We start from the raw sequence: 19,154 nt of genomic DNA, 5'->3' as shown, positions 1-19,154 counted from the left end.
AGGAAACTAGACCAGGGGTGGCCAACCCAGCGCCGGTGCTGGGAGACCGGGTGCTGGGAGACGGGCAGGGATGGGCTGGGGGGAGCCTGCCGTAGGGAATGCTGGGACCGACCGCGGGGAGCGCTGGGCATCAGGGTTTCTAGGTTGAGGTCTCGCCCTTTCAAATACCAGCAGAAAAATAAAACTGGACCCCTTAACCACTCACAAAAATAAACTTTAAATGGATTTAAAAGATTTACACAAAAGACCTGATACTTTGAGACTCCTAGAAGAAAACCTAGTAAAGAAGTTCCTTGACTAGGCAATGGTTTTTTTGTTTATGACACCAAAAGCAAAAGCAACAAAAGTACAAATCCACAAATGGGACTACATCAAACTAAAAAAATCTTCATCACAGCAAAAGAATCCAAAAACTGAAAAGACAACCTACCAAATGGGAGAAAATATTTGCAAACCATATATCAGATAAGAGGTTGATGTCCAAAATACATACAAAATTCAAACAGTCCTGGCCAGAGTAGCTAAGTGGTGAGAGTGCTGACCCTCGCACACAAGGCTCACGAGTTCAATTCCCTTCAAGGGCATGTACCAGGGTTGCAGGTTCAATTCCCACCCCGTCAGGGAGTGCAAGGGAGGCAACCAATCTGTGTCTCTCTCATATAGATGCTTTTTCTCCCTCTCCTCCTCTCTCTCTCCCTCTCTCCCTCCCTCCCTCCCTTTTACTCCAAAAATCAATGGGAAATATATTCTTGGGTGAGGATTAACAAAAACTAAAATAAATAAAAATTCATACAACTCATTTTTTTAAAAAAGAAAAATGATCTGTCTAAAAAATAGGCAGAGGAATGAAAAACAGATTTTTCCAAAGAAAAGATACATGAAAAGATATTCAATATCACTAGTTATTGGGGACATGTAAATTAAAACCACAATGAGATATCACCTCGCACTTGTTACAAGGGCTATCCTCAAGAACAGGAGATAAGTGTTGGAAGGATGTGGAAAAAAGGGGACCCTAGTGCACTGTTGGTGGGAATGCAAACTAGTTCTACTACTATGGAAAACACTGTGGAAATTCCTCAAAAAAATTAAAAATAGAACTACCATATGATCCAGAAATTCTGCTCTTGGGTCTATATCCGAAGGAAATGAAGACAAGATATTGAAGAGCTCATGTTTACTGCAACATAATTCACAATAGCCAAGATATGGAAACAACCTAAGCATCCACGAGCAGATGAATGAATAAAGAAGATGCGGTGCATATATGCAATGGAATATTACTCAGCCATGAGAAAGAAGAAAATCCTGCCATCTGCAGCACTACGGATAAACCCTGAGGGCATTATGCTAAGTGAGATCAGTGAGAGAAAGACAAATTCTGTATGATGTCACTTATATGTGGAATCTAAAAAAGCCAAACTCTTTTATATGATACTGTGATTTTTGTCTTTCAATTTGCTTGCAATGTATTAACTGATTTATTGATTTCTGAATATTGAACCAGCCTTGCATCCCTGGAGTAAATCTCACTTGGTCATGGTGTATGATCTTTTTAATATATTGCTGGATCAGATTTGCTAATGTGTTGTTGAGGGTTTTAGCATCTATGTTAATCAGGGATATTGGCTTGTAATTCTCTTTCTTTGTAGCATCTTTAACAAAAGGAAGACAATCCAAATAAAAAATGGGCAAAGGACCTAAATAGACACTTCTCCAAAGTGGATATACAGATGGCCAAGAGACACATGAAAAAATGCTCAAAGTCACTGATTATCTGAGAGATGCAAATTAAAACAACAATGAGGTATCACCTCACACCTGTCAGAATGGTTACTATCAACAAATCAACAAATGATAAGTGCTGGTGAGGATGTGGAGAAATGGGAACCCTAGGTCACTGCTGGTGGTAATGCAGACTGGGTGAAGCCATTATGAAAAGCAGTATGGATTGTCCTCAAAAAATTAAATATGGAACAGCCATTTGACCCAGTGATCCCACTTCTAGCAATATATCCTAAGGTCCCAAAACACCAATTAGAAAGAATATATGCACCCCTGTGTTCATAGCAGCGCTATTTATAACAGCTAAGATCTGGAAACAGCCCAAGTGCCCATCAGCAGATGAGTGGATAAAAAAGCTATAGTACATCTACACAATGGAATACTATGCAGCAGTTAAAAAAAAAAAAAGGATCTCTTACCTTTGAGACAGCATGACCTGGAAGAGTATTATACTAAGAGAAATATGCTAGTCAGAGAAAGACAAATATCACATGATCTCACTCATTTGTGGAATCTAATGAACAAAATAAACAAAGAAACAAAATAGATCCAGAGACATAGAAGAATGGAACAGATTGACGAATCTCAGAGGGAAGGTGGGGGTTGGGGGGAAGTGGAGGTAGGGAGAGATTAACCAAAGAACCTATATGCATAGGTTCATAACCCATGAGGGGTAATGGTTACCTTAATCCAAAACACCTGAAGGTAGTTATATCTGAGGAAAGCACTATATTATTATAGACCTTAGAACAGGATCATCATCTAGTGTTTTTATAGTGGAAATCATAAATCTACCCATAACTCATTGGGTAAAAACCTGAAGGAATAAATTAACCACTTTTCACAGTTTTTTAAATGCTTTTAGGAAACTTCAGCAAGTTAAACACAGGATCACAGCTACTGACCAAAGGGAAACTTATTTACAACACTGGCCACAATACCACTTCACAATCTAGGGCAGGGGTCCTCAAACTTTTTAAACAGGGGGCCAGTTCACTGTCCCTCAGACCGTTGGAGGGCCAGACTATAGTTTAAAAAAAAACTATGAACAAATTCCTATGCACACTGCACATATCTTATTTTGAAGTAAAAAAAAAACAAAACGGGAACAAATACAATATTTGTATTTGCATGTGGCCCGCGGGCCATAGTTGGAGGACCCCTGATCTAGGGAAATGAAAGCCAGAAAGACCTAAACTCAGGTCCTAATTTAGCCTAACTTACTAGTCAGGGTCTCTAAGGCCTCACTTTCTCATTTGTGGAATTAATGGAGTTATTCATTCAATGTTGGTTGAATGCCTATGTACCAAACCCTGTGTTGATAATGGAAGTCTGTTATTTTTGTTTTGAGTAAATAAAAAGCATAGTCCTGACTTTGCAAAGCTCCTAATCTTGTGAATTTACCAAAAAATGCAACCTAACTCTATGACAAGCCGTCATGCCTGGGCAAATTAAAAAATGCTAGAGAGGAGGAAATACAGTTCAGCTGAGACTTAATGAATATAAGTTGCTTAGATGGGGCTATGGGAATTCATTAAAGAACTGTTCAAAGACAAGATGACAGGAAAGAATGAGAAGAGAAAGGTTCATGTAGATGATGCACAGACTGGGCATCAGGGAGATAAACTTCAAAGCTTTATATGCCACAGTAGGGAATCTGACCTTTAACCTTTAAGAAACCGTAAACATTAAGATTCTAGAAATTGGCTGTAAGCCCAACCAGATAAATCTTCATCTAAAATTAAGAGTCTTTCAAAGCAAAAATGTCACGCCCTGACCAGTTTGGTTCAGTGGCTGGAGCATCGGCCTGTGGACTGAAGAATCCCGGGTTCGATTCTGGTCAGGGGCATGTACCTTGGTTGCGGGCACATCCTAAGTAGGGGGTGTGCAGGAGGCAACTCATGGATGTTTCTCTCTCATGGATGTTTCTACTTCTCTATCCCTCTCCCTTCCTCTCTGTAAAAAATCAACAAAATATATTTTTTTTAAAATGTTTTAAAGGAAAAAAGCCATCCAAGTTTTGATGCTGATATTATGAAATCTAAAAGATTTCATTTAACTGAAAAATTTTAGGACTAGATTTCTATTGTTATAAGTACAGTAGCAAAAACATTCTAAAAGCAAGATATACGACTTCTATTCTTTATCAAATACAAGTAAAAACTCTGTAAACCCATAGGTGTAAAAAGTATACACAGGTATTATATTTACATGCCCCCCAAGAGACTTTTCACCCTTTGTTCAAATAAAGCTTCACTCTCTTCACCCTGAATATTAATTAGCTACAGAAGGACCTAAAGAGAACGTGAAGTCCGTTTACCTGTGTTCTGCAGGTACAGGGGGCGGCCAAACAGCAGGGTCTCTAAATGGTTCGTCTTGACAGGACACAGGGAAATCTGGGGGCTTGTCAATTTTAAAACTTTCCAAAGTGTTGACAATACTTTTAACTTGTTCATATTCTTCCAATAATTCCTGCCGAACCTTAAATAAATAAATACATACATACGTACATATATATAGCCTTTATGCCAGAAATTGTTTCAAGTTTATATAAATTGCTATAGAATGCAAGTTTTCTTAATGTTTTTCAAAGTATGCAACATGAGTCATTAAAAAAACATATTCAAAAACAAAGAACTATTTAAAGTGATATAGATAGAAGGGTAGGAATCAGTTTGAAAAAAGATATAATTAAATAACTTTTCACAGGGGAACTAGTAATATACCTTCATAATGGAACTTTACTTCTACCAAGGAATGTAATGACCATGAACATAATCTAAAACAAGCAACTAATTCAGTAACAAGTTAGCCAGTCCCAGAGAACTATAATAATAATGTTAAATCATTTTAATATACTTAGAAATAACTTCCAAAAAAGTTTTTAAATTTTTTATTTATTAATCTTAGAGAAAGGAAGAGAGAGAGAATCATCAATTTGTTATTCCATTTATTTATGCATTCATTAGTTAATTCTTGTAGGTGCCCTGACTAGGGATAAAACCCGCAGCCTTGCATACTGGGACGATGCTCTAACCAATTGAGCTACCCGACCAGAGCTAGCTTCCAAAAACTTACCAGCCAAATTTTTGACCAGCATTTGCTGTCCCCAATCTCACTAAATATGAAATGCCTGCTTGTCATGGGCATATGAAAGCCTGAAGTGATCAAATACTATATGAATAACACACTTCTAATTTTTATTTAAATTCTCCTTCATCTAAACTCTGAATTCTTTGGGACTTGTTAAATTCTTTCAAGACCTGGGCAAAGTTTATTTTGGGCTCAGAGGCCAGATTTTTCCTGTATTTAAAAACTCTCGTTGAGCACCTAGTATATAGAAATTATTGTGTTTTGAAACTCTGAGCCAAAACTAATTTTCAAAGGCAAATAGATAATTGATTGAAAATTACATTTATAAATTCAGTTTAACAATTCTAATTTTTTTAATCAGAACGTACACTTTACTGTAAAGCAGAGCATAAGAAATGTGCCTTGAACTTTACCTTGAATAATAGGTAATATTGTTCAAGAAGAGAGAGAGGAAAGGAGAATCATCACTTTATATTAAATCATCAATTTAATATATATAGAAAGGAACATATTAAGGAGATGCAGAATCAAAGAAAAACGTAAGTAAAGTTCAATTACTCATATATGCAATTACATGATATACTTGGAGCAATGAAATTTCAGAACCTAATGGAAAGAAACAATAGAAATATCTGAATAAAAATGGCAACTATTTAATACAATTAATAACGTATCAAGAATATTTCCATGCTAGATTAATAAACCACTCTTATCTGTGGCTAGTACGCAGGATAGAGGAAAAGAACTAAAATTTTCAACTTGACATAGAGCAAGTATATTGTTCTCACTCAACATAATCTGGTAACACTTAAGTCAGAAAATAAGCCAAATTTACCCTACAAATTCAGTAAAACATCAATTTCTGACTAGTGGAAAAATTAGAAGAAACACTTAAAAGGCATTAGTACGTAAAATGGAAACTTCAAAGAAATACTTGACTTTGTACTTATAATTTTAAAAGGATTTTAAGTTTTAAGAATAAGTGGAAAATTATAATTCAAGGTTTCATTAACTGTACTATTATAAAATCAAGTTGTATAGTCAAGAGACAGCAAACATATTAGTGTTTTTTATTAGATTACTGACTCCTTTGTATTTGTAAGGAATCTTTCAAAAGAATAAACTTTCTTAAAGGAAAAGTTTTATGAAATGGGTCAAACTACATGTAGAATTGAAAGGGGAAAAGGCAAGTACCAATAATTTATTTCAAAAATTTGTACTCACAATTAGGCAACTGATAGTGAAATTTTTAAAAAATTAAAATAGATTCAATTCGGATTAAGCATCTTTGAAGTATGTCTCATGAAATAATAAAAACTATGTAAAATATTATCTGGACAAGAGAGGAAACTATTCAGAGTGCATTTTAAATATACCTCAGTATTCAGACAAGTAAGAACTATTTACATCTCAAGTTCTAATCCTATATAATAAAAGACTAATATGTTAAGTGCCTGATTGTCTGGTTGGCTGTTCAACCAATCACCGTGCAATATGCTAATGATATGCTAAGGCTACTCAACCCCTCGCTATGACGTGCACTGACGGGGGATGTTGGAGAGCCGGTTTCAGCCTGACAGCGGAACAACCAGTTGCTATGATGCATGCTGACTACCAGGGAGCAGACACTCAATGCTGGAGCTGCCCCCTGGTAGTCAATGTGCTCTCACAGCAGGAGCACCACTCAGCCAGAAGCTGGGCTCACAGCTTAAGCTGTCAGTCAGACATCCCCCATTGGCTCCAGGACTGCGAGAGGGCACAGGCCGGGCTGAGGGACCCCTCCCCTAAGTGCACGAATGTCCTGCACCAGGCCTCTAGTCTTTCAAGAACAATAGACTGCTGCCCTGACTCACTGAATAATGTGACCTTACCTGTTGCCATTTGCCTCTGATAGCCGGGTCTCTAACTGACTGGCAATGTCTCTGAATCTGTTGGATCACCCCTTGGTAATATACCATTGATGAGTCATAATTTCCAAGAAGTGCATATTCTCTTCCTTTCTTTGCATTGTCACAAATCTCAGCCAAGTTCATCTTCTTTCAGAGACCTAAACATTAAATATAATGACTTTTTATTAAGTTTTCAGTACTGACTTCAAAATATTTTTTATTATTCTTTAAAATATCAGCTTAAAACTACATGGAAAGTCAAAATGGTTTTTTCTTTGTTTGAGGTTATCTGAATGCATCTTATAATATTGAACAAAGTTTCTAATTTTGGCAGCACAAGAGTTCAGAAAAGAACACCCAAGACAATAATGAGAAATTACACAGCTCTGAACTACGGATTCCTGTTACAGGTACTGGTTTTTCTTGCTCATTTGTAATATCAACAAACTGCAATAATAATAAAAATGATCTTGCTTAATTTCTTTCAATCTATTCTTGAAAATGTAGAAATATATGAGTATCACATATTTTCCAATTATGTCAATTAAAACCACAGAAATTCTCCCTAAAACTTTTTGGCCTAAAAATAAAATGTCATACTGAAGGAACACATTTTAACAGAACAGCCTATAGTTGTCCACACATCATTTATGTGCATTTAATGCGCCATACAACTTAAATCTAAGCAAAATCCTATGAATTAAACTACCTGAGCTCTTTTTGTTCAACTGTAATCACCCATGATCCTGCCTTTCTCTATCGCTTTTTCTTTCTTGTCTGTGCAAATAACTATCACCAATCTTTTCCATTCTACAAGATGCTAGAAGACCATCATCTGAAACTCTGGTTTCCACCAAAGGTTCCCAGCCCATCATTCCAGCTTTTCTTCCAGGCTTCCCAAACATCTCCCAGAATCATTCCAGTCTTCCATGCAGAAATACTTTCCACTCAAGACTACAAAGAGTAGGAACTACAGAGATACAGAAGAATGACATCCCGAGAAGTCCAAATTGCCCTATTCTTATTTCCTGGAACAGTAGACCAATGAATAAACTTAGAAGAGAAAATCATAGTATTTTTCCATACCTTCCTGAGGGAATTAGAGTTTGGTGTGGGTAGCTTGGCTCTTCCTCTCTGTCTCTTATCTATTCTTAAGGGGCTCTAACACTCTGCCTCAAAATTAACCACATCTAGTTCTAGGCTCTTTAAGTGACTATCGTACTTTCTTAAAAATAAAGCTGTTTTCTTTATGTGTTTTGGCATGTTATATTTGCCCCTTCGCCAAGCATAGGTTCACTGAAGGCATCATCTATATTACTTGAGAATTACACTGCAGCTAATTGTACACTATTTTTACATGGTAAGAAATTCCAATATTCTGTAGATCAATAATATAGAACCATAGAAAGCCTCTTCTCAAATTAAATATTATCACAAAACAGAAAGGTCTTTTTACAGTAAACAACCTGCAATTAATTTACAGTAAACAACCTACAATAGAAACAAAACCATTCTATATATTTTCTGTTAAATTCACTGTGAGACTAAGCATTAATTCTGCTATTATGTGCAGGTACACAACTGTGCAGAATAAAAATGCCTTGATGTAAAGCAGCAGTCAGCAAACTTTGTAAAGGATCAAAGAGCAAATATTTTAGGTTTTAAAGACTAACGTGCAATATTGAGGACATTATTTAAGTAGTGACACAATGAGACAAAATTTCCACAATTTTTATTGATGAAATTCAAAATATTATACTAATAGTTAAGCACAACTTTTTGTAATACAGGTCTAATAAAAATTAAACTCTTTGGGGGAAGATGAATATTTCACTTAGTTGGGATTCAAAGTTACTGTTCCCTAACATTAAAATCAAATGCAGCCCTGGCCAGTATGGCTCAGTTGTTTGCAGTGTAGCCTGTACACCAAAAGGCTGTGGATTCAATTCCCAGTCGGGGATACATACCTAGGTTTTGGGTTTGATACCCAGTCAGGGTACATACGGGAGACAACCAATCCATGTTTCCCTTTTTCTCTTACTCTCTAAAATCAGTAAACATATCCTCAGATGAGGATGTTTAAAAAAAAAATCAAATGCAAATGTTCATACATTAATGATGATTTTAGTGAAATTTTATGTATTTCATGTTTGAAGATGTCTTTTCACCCAGATAGATACTGTCACATACTGATATCAAATCATAAATTTCATTCAGCATAATCATTGTTTGGAAGGCATTTAAAGAATCTATTCTTTTGATATTGTCTTTTGCATGTCATGACATTGCAAATTAACCTCTTTCAACCGAGTCAGGAGGAAATGTCTCACCTACACAGTAAAACGTAATTTGTAATATGAAAATATTCTTTGCACTTGCATTAAAGTCTGAAAAATGATGCTAAAACTGTAATTTGAGCACAGAAAATATATGTACTGCAAATCCAGTGGGGAGGTAATGAAGATCTCACTTCTTTGTTTTAACTTTTGACTGCATGGAAAGCTACATAGAACAGTTTCGTATCACTTCAGTCAAACAACATTAGTTGGCATTGAAATGGCCAGGCTAAGGGACACCCCTCCCCCCATGAGCGCACAGATTTCATGCACTAGGCCTCTAGTGAAAATATAACAGAAATCTTTGTCACAACTACTGAATTCTGTCATTCTAGCACAAAAGTACCTATGAAGAATATGTAAACAAATGAATGTGGTTGTGTTGCGATAAAACTTTATTTATGGACACTGATTACTGAATTTCACTTAATTTTTATATATCACAAAACAATGTTCTTCTTTTGACCTTTTTAACCATTAAAAAAATATAAAAACCATTCTTAGTTCATGGGTAATTCAAAAACAAGTGGCAGGCTGCATTTGGCCCCAAATTATAGTTTGCCAACTCCTGCTTTCAGCTTCTCATAAGAATCTAGGAAAACAAAAGTAAATTAAAACCCAAAAGGAGTAGACGAAAGAACATAATATAATTAAGAGCAGAAATCAATAAAACAGAAACAGTCAAACAACAGAAAATTTCAACACAGCCAAAAGCTGGTTCTTTGGAAAAATCATTAAAATTGATAAAGCTCTAGTGACATTGACCAGGAAAGGGAGAAAGAAAACAAGAGTTACCTAAATCAGAATAAAGGAGGGGCTACTACTACAAACTTCAGCAGTATTAAAAGGCAAAAGAGGACTTAATGAAATTAACAAATCCTATGAAGGTCACAACATACCAAACTTACTCAAGAAAAAGTACAGTAATTATTCAGAATACTAGTAGTCCTATAGCAATCAATTAAATTCAATTTGTAATATAAGATCTGAAAAAAAAAAAAATACCAACTCCAGACCCAAATGCTTCATTAATGAATTCTCCCAAGCATTTAAGGGAAAAATAAAAGCAATTCTACACAAACTCTCCCAAAAAAGAAGAAGTGGAAAAACATCCAACTCATACTTTAAAACCAACCTTACCTTGATACAAAACCAGACATTATAAGAAATTGATATACCAATATCCTTCGGAAACATAGATATAAAAATCTTTAAATTTTAGCTAATCAAATCCAGTAATATACATAAAACATAATGCATTATGCCCGACTGGAGTTTATACCAAAAATGTAAAGTGTTTTATATTTAAAACCAATCATATAATTTTTTTAAATTTTTAGTTACAGTTTACATTCACTATTACTTTGTATTTATTTCAGGAATAGAGCATAGTGATGAGACAATCATATACTGGCACCACAGATAGTTATTACAATATTATTGACTATATTCACTATGCTATATTTTACATCCCCATGATTATTTTGTAACTACCAAGTTATACTTCTCAATCCCTTCACCTTTTTCACCCTGTCCCCACAACAATCCCCCACCGGCAACCATCAGTCTGTTCTCAGTATCCATGAGTCTATTTATTTTGTTTGTTCACTTATGTTGTTCTTTAGATTCCACATATAAGTGAAATCATAGGGTATTTGTCTTTCTCTAACTGATCCATTTCACCCAGCACAGTGGACTCCAAGTCCATCCAAGCTATCACAAATGGTAAGATTTCATTCTTTTTCATAGCCAAGTAATATTCATTGTATATATGCACCACCACTTTTTTATCCCTTTGTCTATGGGCGCTTGGGTTACCTCTATATCCGGGCCACTGTAAATAACACTGCAAGGAACATAGGGGTGCACATATTCCTCCGAATTAGTGTTTTTTGTTTCCTCGATACATACCCAGAAGTGGAATTGCTGGGTCACAAGGCAGGTTCCCTTTTTAATTTTTTGAGGACCCTCCATACTGTTTCCCATAGTGATTGCACCAATCTACATTCCCACCATCAGTTCATGAGGGCTCCCTGCTCTCCACATCCTCACCAACACTTGCTGTTTGTTGATTTACTGATAGCCATTCTGACAGGTGTGAGACGGTATCTCACTGCAGTTTCAATACAAAATTCTCTGATGATAAGTCACATTGAGAATCCCCTCATGTCTACTGGCTATCTGTCCCTTTTGGAGAAGAGTCTATTCAGGTTCTTTGCCTGAATAGGCTCTTGTTTTTTTTGGGGGGGGGGAGGTTGTATGAGTTCTTTACAAATTTTGGATATTAGCCCTTTATTGGATGTATCATTGGAAAGGATCTTCTCCCGTTCAGTAGGTTGTCTTTTCATTTTGTTGATGGTTTCCTTTCATACTTGCACTAGAGCTACCATATATAACTATGGTTATCCAGGAAAGTATTTAAAATAATGCTGAGTACATTAAAATATGCATGTATTTTAATTTATAAATAGATGCTTAAATATTAGTGAAATCATAATATAAATCAGCCCAGAAATGAGATGTAGTCAGAGAATTGAAGAATTTTAGAGCTACTGGGATCTCAAATCACATAGTGGAACTCTGTTTCTTTGAAGATAAACCAAGTCAAAGACATTACTATTATCAATGGACTATAAAATAACATTTTATAGTGTTTAAGGAAGCCTCACTAAAAAGAATAATTCATGAATCCTTTTATAGATCATTTTGTAATGTAACTACTACCTGTTCTACCTGACTTATACAGTAAGTTAAAGTCCTAGAAAGTGGTCTTTTGTCCAACAGAAATGACAATCCTGCCATGTTGTTGATAAGGAGGGGGAGATGAGGAAGAGAAAGATCTTCAGTTATTGAGCACTGAGGGTTTACCTTCATGAAACTGTCTAGTCTTCCCAACAATCTTGTGAAATATAAAGGATTTACATCTTTGAGTATGGGTACAGGTTTGGAAACTTGGCCATGATCACAGAAAATAAGCTGTAGTCCCAGAACTAGACAACAGATCTGCCTGACCCCTTCCACTGTGCCCTGGAGAATATTCTCTATAAAGGAATACAATTGCACATGCTGAGAAAATAGTGCAAGTTATTATCCAAACTATCTGCAAGGGGCTATCTAGTTTTACTATGATATTTACCCAAAATCGACAATAATGATGTTAAATTAATAAATCCAAAATTGTTGAGGAATGGTCCAATCATAAGTTCTTGGTCTGGATTCTCTTCTCAATAGCACAACAGGCTACTGGTTTCTTCAATATGTTAAGTTCTCTTTTAGTAAATCAATCAATCAAAATTTAAAGAAAACAATCACACAACCTCGTGTTTTGCTGTCGTTGAAAATTACTGACTTCTAATCTCGGCTCAGTGAAACAATTCCTACTTGTGCTAACTCAGTCCCCTTTCCAGCATGGTTATGCCAAATCCCCACCATTATCCTTTCCTAACCCCAATCGCTTCCCTCACCAATTAACCTTTAATCCCATCCACCTCTTAGAAACCATAGCTTTGAACTTGCTCACCTTTCACAACCCAACCTATAAATATTTTATCTATTCTCACCTTTCTTCTTCCTTTTCAGTGCAACTCTCTTCCTAGTGACACCAGCACCCTGCCTAGGAACACAGCTAGCACTGAGTTGGTACTTATAAAATGCAACAAATTAATTCCTTCACCCTGCTCATCCTGTCCTTTCCTACATTTTGGGGGACCTCTATCAGCTCTCTCCTCTCTTTTCATCCCCTACATCTTCCAACATTTCCTTTTCATGGTTTTTTTCCCTAATAGCATGTTAGCAATCTTAAAACAAACAAAATAAAACAACCTACAAACCTTTTTTGTTACTGCCTCATCTCTTTCTTTTCTATGTAGTCATGCTTCATTAAAATAAAAAGTTTGGGTGGAGCACACCCATACTTTTCTTCCCACTCCAGCAAGGATCTCCTAAACTTTAAGGGTCCCCTGGAGACTTGCAACCAGGGGAGCAATAGGCAGCAGCAACTCATCCTGGGCTAAGCCCCTGAACCTGTCTCCAAGGCTCCCTTTTCTCAGTGAGCTAACAGGAGCCCTACCTTGGCTCTCACCTGTTGCTTCCTCTATCCTAAGCCCTTCCTGTTTCACTGTCCCCAGCTGTAATAAATGTACTCTCAAAATCAAATAAATAAATAGTGTGCCTGATTACTATATTAAGGAGGTACTGTCAATTTTTTTGAGTAGGATATTATAGTTACGTATTCTTAAGTAATCCTTAACTTTTAAAGATATGTATTTAAATAATTACAGATAAAAGGATATGATATCTGAGTTTAGCTATAAAATAATCCAGTTGGGGGACAGGAGTTATAGATGAAACAAAATTGATTATGTGTTCATTCTTCAAGATAGGTTATGGACACATGGGGACTCATCTATTTCCTTTTCCTTTTGATATGTATTATTATGCGAAATTTTAAATTTTTTTTCAAGTAACCTATGCTCAGATTCCTCTTCTTAATTTTTGCAAAGTTCAGAAATTTGAAGCCACCAAATTCATTGGACACACTTCTACCTTTAACCTTACTTGCACTCTCCAAGGCACCTGATACTCTGGCCCACTCTGTGCTTACTTTCCTTCTCCTTTGTCATTTGTTATGCATGCTCTCTGGGGTTCTTCCTCTCTGCCTTCTAACCTCAGTATACTGTGTCAGCTTTCCTCCCACTTCCTCTCAAAAATGTCCAACACACATACATACATACGTGTACACATACACACACACACCGTAAATGCTGCCGCTTTGCAAGAGTGCCATATTCAAACTTCTCCCTTCTTCGTTTCTAAACATTCCTCCTCCGTGAACTGGTCCATTCCCTTCTATAATGTCACTATGAGCATGCAAACCTCGACCTCTAGCCCTGAGCTCTCTCCTGAACTCCAGATCCAAATGCATCCTTACCTGAATACCCTACAGGAACCTTGAACAAACAGTAAAAACTGAACTGATTTATCTTTATCGTTCATCTCCACAAAAACCTACTCCTTCTCACCTCAACCAATGGTTTCATGATCCTGTCAGTCATTCTAGCCAGAAAACTAGGAATCAGTTGTCTTACAATTCCAAATCTTTCTAGCCCCAACACCCAGACTCTTAAGTCAGATCAATTTTCTCTCTTAAATGAGAGCAGCGGTTCTCAACCTGTGGGTCTCGACCCCTTTGGAGGTCGAATGACCCTTTCACAGGGGTTGCCTAAGACCATCAGAAAACACATATATAATTACATATTGTTTTTGTGATTAATCACTATGCTTTAATTATGTTCAATTTATAACAATGAAAATACATCCTGTATATCAGATATTCACATTATGATTCATAACAGTAGCAAAATTAGTTATGAAGTAGCAACGAAAATAACTTTATGGTTGGGGGTCACCACAAGATGAGGAATTGTATTAAAGGGTCGCAGCATTACGAAGGTTGGGAACCACTAAACTAGAGGGTGATGCACAAAATTTGTGCACGGGTAGGGTACCTCGGCCTGGCCAGCAATCAGGGCCGATCAGGGCCTTCCGGTTGCTGCCCGGGGCCTCCCTTCCCTGGCTGCTGGCTACCGGCTGGGGCCTTCCTTCGTTCCACGCTGCCCCCTGGTGGTCAGCGAGCAAGCGATTGAACTCCCAGTCTCCCGGTCCGGAGGGGACAATTTGCATATTAGGCTTTTATATATATAGATATTTCTACAATCCATCTCTTTTTATAACTCCAACTGCTTAGTTCAGATTCTCTTCATTTCTCTACTGGATGTTGTTGTTATTGTTGTTCTATAGTAAAATTGGTTTCCCTACCATGACTCTAAATCTATCCTCCCCAAGGTTCATTTTCTGAGATGAAGCTGGAATTTTCTTTCTAAAACACAAACTCAGTAACACTACTCCACCTGAAATTCTTCAATGGTCACTCCAGGTTGAAGAAAATTCTAAACTCTTTATCATGGTACTCAAGTACTTTTAGATCTGGCCTCACCCACTACACTGCATGTATTCTGGGATTCAGTCATCAGAATGGCCTAGAGTTCCTCCAAATACAAAGCACTGAAATATATCTCAAAAGCATGTTGTTCTATTTACCTAGAATGACTTTTCTCATCCTCTCTCCAGTGAAAGTTTACTCACCTTTCTTAGTACAAATCAAATGTCACATCATTCTGGAGACTTACCCTGATCTCCTTAGACAGAGTCAGGATCTTTCTATAAATGTGTACAGAGAATGGCACTACTGGATGAGATCCTGACTCAGATGAGTTAGACACATGTGGACTGAAATCCCAGGTTCACACCTTATCACCTACAACTTTGGGCAAGGTCTCTAAGTCTGTTTTCTCACTTCTAAATGACAGTTGCAACTTCACAAAATGTGAGGATTCTATAAGAGGCTAAAGAGTAAGTAGTCAATAAATGTTAGTGTTATATTACTATTTATTCCTACTCTGGCCTCCTATAGCAACTTGTACCCATCTCCAGCCCACTATTGTGATGACATGACTCTTCCCTATGCAGGACACACACCATCTTCTATCATCTCTATAGTCCCACCACCTGGCATAATGCCTAGCACATAATACATTCTTAATAAATCCTGAATGAATAAATAAAATGCTTCAAGTCCCTAACTATATATATATAAAAAGCCAGCAACCGGAATGCCATAACGACCAGAATGACTGGTCGCTATGATGCCCACTGCGACCAGTGAACCCGCGATCAGGGGTGGGGCCGCCGGCCAATCTCCCAGCGCCTCCCCCTGGCCAGCCCCACCCCTGATCACACCCCCCACCTCAATAAGGGCGGGGCTAGCCAGCCAACCTCCTGCAGCCCCTTCCCCCTGCTGGCTCACTCCCGATCAGCCCCCACTAACCTGATCAGCCGGCATCCCCTCCCCCAGCCAGCTCCCCCCACACCATTTGGGGGCAGAGCCAACAGCCCAACACCCACAGCGCCTCCCCCCAGCCAGCCCGGCTCCGACTGGGCCCTGATGGGGGCAGGCCCGCCAACCAACCACCCACTGTCTCCTCCTCCCGACAGGCCCAGCCCCCAATCCACCCCATTGGGGCAGGGCTGGCTGGACACCACCCCCCCCTCCCCGCACAAATTCATGCACCAGGCTTCTCGTACTATATAACAGAAGGCTTCAATTTTTTTTCTAATGGTCTTACCAAACCTACTTTCCATTAAATTGCTACTTTAAGTAAAATTTCCAGAGGCTAGCTTCATTTTAATTGACAAAAGGAATTTGATACTGGCCTTGTATTATTTTATTGTTTAAACACACACAAAAAAAGCACACCATACTACAAACAATTTTCCAACATTCTATATAAAATACGAAACTTCTAGGATGGTTATCTATTAAAGAAAAAATTCTAAGGGTCATCAAGGCAGGTTGCCTAAGTCTGTGTCAGATTCCTTACCACCAAAACCTAAGCCAACTCTGGGGACTAAGGTGTACTCCAGAGCATTGATTAATAATAATAATAATAATAATAATAATAATAGTAGTAGCAGTAATAGAATACGGCATTTTTCATCCTAAAAACATGCTCCTGAGAAGTTCTAAAAAACAACTAATCAAAGAAAATATTACTCCTCAGTGCTAAAAAACAAAAAAAAAAAAAGTCTGTGATTTTTAGAGTTGACCTAATCTTCAAAATACAATCAAAATATGTGTAGGCACTGTTCAAGCTGGGGGAGGAGGATAACTCACTTTGCAATCCTGACCCTCAGTAAGTAAAATTCAAAAATGCAAAACGGTAAAAACTACAGGTACTACGATATAATAGCATGGTATCTTTTACCACGTCTACACTTAACCTTTAAACATCAATGAATTATCAATCAATGGGTGTAATATGCAAACACCTCTGGGCTACTGCAGAATAAACATAATTAAATATGTAGAAATAAACGTATCAGGGAAAGGAGAGCCTGATTAAACTGAGCTCCTCGGGTCTCACATCAAACGTGTGCCATACATACGGTTCTGCACCGAGAGGCAGCACCCTGGGGGGTCAGAGGCTCCGCGGCCCACGGCCCGCAGCGGGGTGGCTGGCGGCTCCTCCCGGAGACAACCATGGTGCTGGCCCCGCCTGGGAGGGCCAAGCCCGCAACCAGGGCGGGCCCCGGGGCCAGGCGGGAAGTCAAGTTAAGTCTCACCTCCACTTCCCTTTCCTAGTTCAGAGTCACGTTCCGCGACCACCCAAGAACCCCTCACCACAAAGAGAGATTATTCACTCCCACGGTCCGCTTAAGGTTTATCGCTCTCTCCCAGCCGTCGGGGCCGCTGGGCTTTGTAGTCACCCGTCCGGGGCGCCCATCCAAGACCATGAGCCCGAGAAGCCATGGAACTACAATCCCCACAATGACCCGCGCCTCTCCTGCTCCCGCCGCGAAGGCTGGCGCCCGAGGGCCAGCGACAGGGGACGGAGTATGGCTGTCACCCTGGGCGCCCCACTGCCTGCTCTCCCGCTCGCGCCGGTCTCTCTTGGACTCATTACCCAGGTGCCGCAGGCTGGCCGACTGTTGGTTATGCGGTCCAGGTCTGGTGGGGTGGGGGTGGAGCTCCGGCCACCGCTCCGCCGCTGTGGAGTCCGTTAGTTCACGACGTGCGTGAAGAGGCGGTGGTGCGGCGTACGGTTGCCATGACAGCGCGGGCTGCGCGGTGGTGTCAGTGAGGGGGTTCCCGGAGTCAGCTCCAGGGAGGAGCTTGGGAATTCGGCCGCATGCGGTGGAAAGGAGGTGCAAAGGTGGGTGTTTGAGAGAGGGAGACGGTGACATTGAGGAGCACAGGTGACTAATTGCGCTTTAGGGCTTCTTGACGAGCCCTGCCAGCAGCCATCCCGGTGGCAGCGTGCCCTGTTCCGAGGCTGAGCTGGTGAATGCGGCTGGATCCTAAGAGGACACCTGTGTCATCAGAGGAGGGCACCCGGCGGGCTGTTCCCTTCCGCCGCTTTGCAGTCTGAGCCACCTCTGTTTGGGCTCTCAGGAATGAAATCACATTTGCAACCTTTCACACCTCCTTCCTGCCATTTTCTGAGCAGTGGGAGAGAAGGGACTCTTTTAGAAAGATGTAATACATACGGCTTTTAGGCTGATTCGGGAGTTTTGAGACCTTGCAAGTAGCATGGGTTTCCCTTGCATTAAAAAAAATATATATATGTTGTTGATTTTAGAGAGAGAAGAAGGGAGACAGAGAGAGAAACATCGATGAGAGAAACTTCAATTGGCTGCCTCCTGCATGCCCCCAACTGGGGATCCAGCCAGCAACCCAGGCGTGTGCCCTGAGAGGGAATCAAACAGGTGGGGACCAAAGGGGCTACATGCTTACCTGACAAGCTGCAAAGCGGTCTTGCCAAAAAAGACCTAAAGTAACCACAAAGGATAGTCTGAAATATGCCCTGGCTGGTTTAGTTCAGTGGATAGAGCACCAGCCTGTGGACTGAAGGTTCCCTGGGGGTGGATTCCTGTCAAGGGCACACGCCCAGGTTACATATCATTGGAATGTCAAAGTAATTTCCCTTTTTTCTGGACCCCTCAAAACACAAGCACCACTCAGCAGAGACCACAAATCCACTCATTGTCATTGAGTTAATTATTGACTGTTAACGACTGTTAACTATCCTCACCCACCTAAGTGTGTGTCTATCATTTTACTTTTTAGCCAATCCCAGACGTTCTCCCCTCCCCACCCCTTTGCTTTCTCCCTCCTCTCTATCACCAATGGATTTCATGTAACCCACCTAAGTCCCCTCCTTTGATTACATTGTATAAAAATAGATGAAAAAAACTGCCATTCTCTGGAGCATTATCCCAATCCATTGAGATACTTCTTCCCGGCAATTGTCAACAGTTTGGCTCAAATAAACTCACAAAAATTCTTTACAGGTTTGAATGTTTTTACAGTAACACGGGTGCCCTCTTTATGTATAGTTCGATGCTGAGCCACACCTGCCGGGCTTCCCTTGCATTTTGATCTGTAATACTGTTTGTTGATTCCTGGTACCACCTCAGAGATGCTGTGGGAGAG

At 39.2% G+C, this 19,154-nt stretch overlaps 1 protein-coding gene across 1 annotated transcript in view; it reads right to left on the bottom strand.

Annotated features, from left to right (window-relative positions):
• The window catches only part of KATNAL1 (katanin p60 subunit A like 1), a 128,287-nt gene extending 110,891 nt beyond the window's left edge, over positions 1-17,396 (bottom strand). The window contains exons 1-3 of the mRNA XM_006770367.2: positions 17,285-17,396; positions 6,750-6,925; positions 4,106-4,266 (exon numbers count right to left, since the gene is read on the bottom strand). Of these exons, the coding sequence (XP_006770430.1) occupies positions 4,106-4,266; positions 6,750-6,911 (323 nt within the window). The 5' untranslated portion in view covers positions 6,912-6,925; positions 17,285-17,396. The remainder of the gene's footprint in view (positions 1-4,105; positions 4,267-6,749; positions 6,926-17,284) is intronic.
• Between the last annotated feature and the right edge of the window lie 1,758 nt (positions 17,397-19,154).

The sequence above is a fragment of the Myotis davidii genome, unplaced genomic scaffold, assembly GCF_000327345.1.
Source record: "Myotis davidii unplaced genomic scaffold, ASM32734v1 scaffold84, whole genome shotgun sequence".
NCBI lineage: Eukaryota > Metazoa > Chordata > Mammalia > Chiroptera > Vespertilionidae > Myotis > Myotis davidii.
This window is presented reverse-complemented; position numbering and strand designations above follow the sequence as displayed.